This window comes from Arachis ipaensis, chromosome B06 (assembly GCF_000816755.2).
Source record: "Arachis ipaensis cultivar K30076 chromosome B06, Araip1.1, whole genome shotgun sequence".
Taxonomy (NCBI): Eukaryota; Viridiplantae; Streptophyta; class Magnoliopsida; order Fabales; family Fabaceae; genus Arachis; species Arachis ipaensis.
The window spans coordinates 120958491-120963371 of NC_029790.2; the positions used below are offsets into that span (position 1 = coordinate 120958491).

Genomic DNA, 4881 nt, shown 5'->3' on the forward strand with positions numbered 1-4881 from the left:
CGGTAAGATCAAACACTTCCTTAAGCATTATTCACGAATACATGAACCACTTAAAACATATGCTGAATAGAGATTGCTGAGTGATTTTCAGGGACAGCTAATTGAAGACATGGCGAAGGTGGCCATCCCGACATATGACCGGAGTCCAAATGGCCCAATTTGTGCGTATGCCAAAGTCCCCATGCAACCAAACGGGTAAGTAGTTCAAACCAACAAACCCAATAAATGATTACTTCGCAAGTGGGTTTAGCATAACCATTTTATTGATGGCATCGGTTTTACTTGATTATCTAGTTGGGACTGTGGTATCTATGCCATCAAATTCATGGAGACATGGAATGAAGATTGTAACATAGATGAATGGAATGATGTAAGTTAACATATCGGTCTATGTTTTGGTTGTTTTTACCATCTCATGTTAATTTACAACATTAAACAACGTGCTAATATTTTTAAACACTACATAGGAAATGCTTCTGTCAATGAGATGTGAGATGATGTTAGATATTGTCGTGGGAGCCCATAATGAATCAATCCAGCTTGTGCGATCTTTCTTGGAGCAGAACGATGGACGTGTTCGCCGCAACCGTCAAAGAAACAAGAAAAAGGTGGTTAAATCACCCTTCACAGCACCAAGCACAAGGTCATTGATGGAAAGAGTAGGACAATTACCTGTGAGGAAGACTCGGAAAAGGAGAATGCGATAGTTGTACTTAGTTTTCAAACAATACTCTCAAATCTTCTTAGCTACTTTTTGTGTCTATGGATTGGAGTTTTGTTACAACAGAGTTGCTAAATTATCATGGCAAAATCCATTTATATGGTTTATTTCTATTGCAAAGCATTTGATTTTCTTGCATGTAGTTAACGATTCCTGAAAGCTCTGAGTAAGGAACAACACTGGTATTAACAGCATCCATCAACACACAAGGTGAATCACAACTTACAACTTAAATAACCATCCACTCACATAATAAATCAAACATCCACCTTGTACTACTTGTACCTAATAAGACACTATTCCTTAGTATTATGAATAACCATTCAGAACGTATAGAAATAACCATCCGGTAACCTACTAAGCTGAACATCCGCGATATAATACTTGTAACTACTAACACACCATTCGTAATACACACTTAAAAAAATCCATTCGTAATCCACACTAAAAAACCATACTGGCACAAATAGAAATAACCATCCACTAACCTAACGAAGCGAACATCCGCATTAGAACTATTGTAACTAATATGCCATTCAGAATCCATACTAAAAGTAACCATCCACTAACCTATTGAAACGAACATCCACATTATAACTCATGTAACTAATAACATGCCATTCGTAATCCACACTAAAAGTAACCATCAAGTAACCTATTAATTTGTAATACACGCTAAATAACAATCCGGACACAAATAGAAATAACCATCCGCAAACCTACTAAACCGAACATCCGCATTATAATTCTTGTAATTAATAACACACCCTTCATAATCTACACTAGAAATAACCATCCGAATATCACAAAAAACTAACCATCCACAAGCCTAAGGAATCGAACATCCATATTATACGACATTTAAATAATCAAAGACAAATTGCTAATCCGATAAGAAGTAACCATTCAAACACAAGAAAAATAACCATCAATAATCATAGTAAAGCGAACATCCTAGACATGGCACTCGAAGTTAAACGCACACAAAATCCCAAATTTAATAAATGGTTAAAATATAGATTATACGACATGTATTTATGCAAACAATATTCTACAAACAGTCAAACGACATCCAGAAAAAATATAAACACGCCGGACACGTGAGTAGCATCAAGATAAGGCCCTGGAAATACCAATTTTATAATTTTCTTAGCATAGCCAACCCATACAAAGAAAATATCCATGAAACATAGATATTGAGTTGTAAGACCTAACAAAAGGGACCTCTAATATAACATAATGGATGCTATATCATAAACAATCTAGGTATTGTCGAAGGAGTTTAACAGCAACATGAATCCACCAAGTCCTTGCGAAGCAATCTGCTGAGTGGAAGCCTCCGAATCTTGATTTGCAGTAGATTCTACACGATTATCTAGAAACAAACAAGCTCAATCAAAACCAACTCACTATCGACATAATAAAAACGTTGTAAAAGTGAAGTTTAAATTTAATTATTATACATACGTTGCATAAACTCTTCCGCTTTCTCTGCATGGATTTTTTGATTGATTTATCCAACTCATATCCTAGCCTTTTGCCTTTTGGACGACCCTTAGTGGTTACCTTTGATGGGGCCTGAATGTCCTCTGTGCCGAAAATGGTTGAAGGGTCTGTGGCGATGCTATTGTGTGCAGTAAGGACGGTGTTATTCCGCATCCTGCCACAGTAATCTACTAGCTTGGCCCTTGCATCCTCCAGAATATTGTGCAGCATGTCTGTCTCATCATCACAATCCACTAATTCCTGTGCAACATTGTAGAAATGTGCACACAACCCTCTGAATATGTTGTGGCTTTCATCTAAATGTCTAACGTCGTGGCTACTCTTAATATAGGTGTGCTTGCGCTTTATGCTCTTGCTCTAACAAGGTAGAACATAGCAGGAAGGCACCTCATTCACTTTGTAAGATGAAAGTACTATAAGACAGTGGCAACATAATATACTTGCACTCTTAAACAAGTTGCAATCACATCGAACCGCGTGAGTCAAACGGTCAAAATGGACTACGTAACATACCGGGTCGTCTCATAGACTAGTATTTCCTCTTCCACCTTTACCCAAGCCAAGTCACCCTGTTCATCCACAGCACGAATAGTGCAATCAGCCTTCTTCCCAAACTCCATTTGGACACCCCTAAACATCTCGTTGGTGTACTCTTTTTGAAATTGTCTCTCGATGGCTGATCTAGTTGAACATGGGATTAGACCTCTCGAGTCTGCAGCATTGTCCTCCAATTCCTTCTGCTCCTTTGTTCCTAGGACATTGTCGAACTCGTGGACGAACTGGACCAAACTAGTCTTACAATTTAAGTATCCACCAAAGAAGGAATGCATCCCCTCACTCCTCTGCATACTCCTCATGGAAGCCTAGAATTGACCCTTGAAAAAGATAGGCACCCACATGTGTCGGTCTTCAAACAGATCTAAAAAAGAAACAAACCCACCAAAAACAAAACCATGCATAAGAACGTTTTTCCAGAACAGAATACAAGAACACAACAACATCTAAGCACTTTCGGCACATGATTTTCCTAAAAAGACACAAACCTGATAGCCATCTGTTGTGATGTAAGTTGAACTCATCAATGAACTCAGCCCAATGATCCTCGAAATCATCAACCGACTTAGAGTTCCATATAATGTGATTCAACTCAGCATTCAACTCTTTGAACCTAGAATAACCTTCAAGCTTGTTGTGTATCTTTTCTGTTATATGCCATATGCACCACCGGTATCGTGTATTGGGTAGGACCTTCTTAATTGCACCAAACATAGACTTGCATTGGTCTGTGATGATGCCCTTCGGTGCCGTTCCCATGCACTCCAGCCATTGTGTGAACACCCACTCAAAACTCGGGATCTCCTCACTACCTAGCAGAGCGCAGCCTAGCAAAGTAGACTTACCATGGTGGTTCACACCAATGAAAGCAGCGAACAGAAATCCATGCCTAAAGGACGAACAACTATATTTAGAAACATGAAACTAATAAAAAATAATAAAATAATTAAACAATGTGAACTTAAATACATTTTACCGGTTCATGCTGTATGTGGTATCAAATGAGACCACTTCTCCATAGTATTCATAAGATGCCCTACACCTTGCATCCACCCAAACTGCACTCGTAAACTTGTTATCCTCATTTATATTCACTGCATAAAAATAGTTCGGATTCAACTCCTTCATTCGCATGAAGTAGTTCAGCATCTCCTTGACATATGCGTTGCCATTTGTGGATTGGAGTCTTGATGAAATGTAATTCCTGACGTCCTTCTCTGAGAAGCCCAAGTTCGAAGGCCCACCAACTTCATTGGCTAATGCTAGAAAGGTCTTGTTGGGTCGAATGTCTGCCTCATCATTAACCTCAATGATACACTTCGCATGCATTGTTAACTCCCTATTCTCATGGTAGTGCACCGCCTTCTTAGTTGAACACGGGTGCGAGTGATTTAGTTCAACCTTCAACAAGACCCAATCATGCTTTTCCCTGTCGAACTTTGCAAATATTCTTACTCTGCATCCCATACCTGCCATTGTGTTCTTTCATATGGGTGCCTTGACACAAGACCCCCGGAAACCCTCCCGATTGCAATGGATAGATTGGTTGATCGGTTGCTTTGTCATCCTGTCAAAATTTGTGGCCTGTATCTTACTTATGAAACTAACTTTTTTTTGCATAGGTCGCATAAAAATACTAGGCCAACTTCAAATGCTCAAACTGCATCCCAACTCTTGGTATTTCATCGTCGGCAAGGCAATTATGGTCTGGTAACTGCAAATCAGTTCAAAATAGACATCATTTCAGGCACACGACGATTAATGGTCTATTCAAACATGCGGTTAACGAAAAAACAACAATAAAATAGAGTCTGAACCTCATCAACAAGTTTCGTGTCATCACATCCCAACTCAGTAATTTCCGTACACTCTATGGCCTACAATCAAACATACACAACGTAAATAGATACTATAATAAAATACCGACTAAATACATTTTATTAATACTATATCCAAAAATATGATATTAAAATTTATTAATATGCATGAATTAAACAAATTCAGAACAATGAAAGTATACTCATACAAAGTGGCACCTAACCAGTTAGTATTGTATTTATTATTTATATAGAGAATGCATAAATCCACCACATATCAAG

General features: G+C 38.3%; 1 protein-coding gene across 1 annotated transcript; it reads right to left on the minus strand.

Annotated features, from left to right (window-relative positions):
- On the minus strand, positions 3091 to 4258 carry LOC107647430 (protein FAR1-RELATED SEQUENCE 5-like). Its single transcript, XM_016351505.1, has 3 exons — positions 3759 to 4258; positions 3271 to 3671; positions 3091 to 3146 (listed from the first exon to the last, which is right to left on the minus strand). The coding sequence occupies exons 1-3, from the start codon at positions 4256 to 4258 to the stop codon at positions 3091 to 3093; spliced, it is 957 nt and encodes a 318-aa protein (XP_016206991.1).

Bases quoted from the DNA above. Each gene is read 5' to 3' on its own strand.
- LOC107647430 (XM_016351505.1), bottom strand. From the start codon at position 4,258: ATGGCAGGTATGGGATGCAGAGTAAGAATATTTGCAAAGTTCGACAGG. The intron at 3,672-3,758 runs GTAAAATGTATT...TTCGTCCTTTAG, and splicing joins ACCACATACAGCATGAACCG to GCATGGATTTCTGTTCGCTG. The intron at 3,147-3,270 runs GTTTGTGTCTTT...TTTCTTTTTTAG, and splicing joins TCACAACAGATGGCTATCAG to ATCTGTTTGAAGACCGACAC.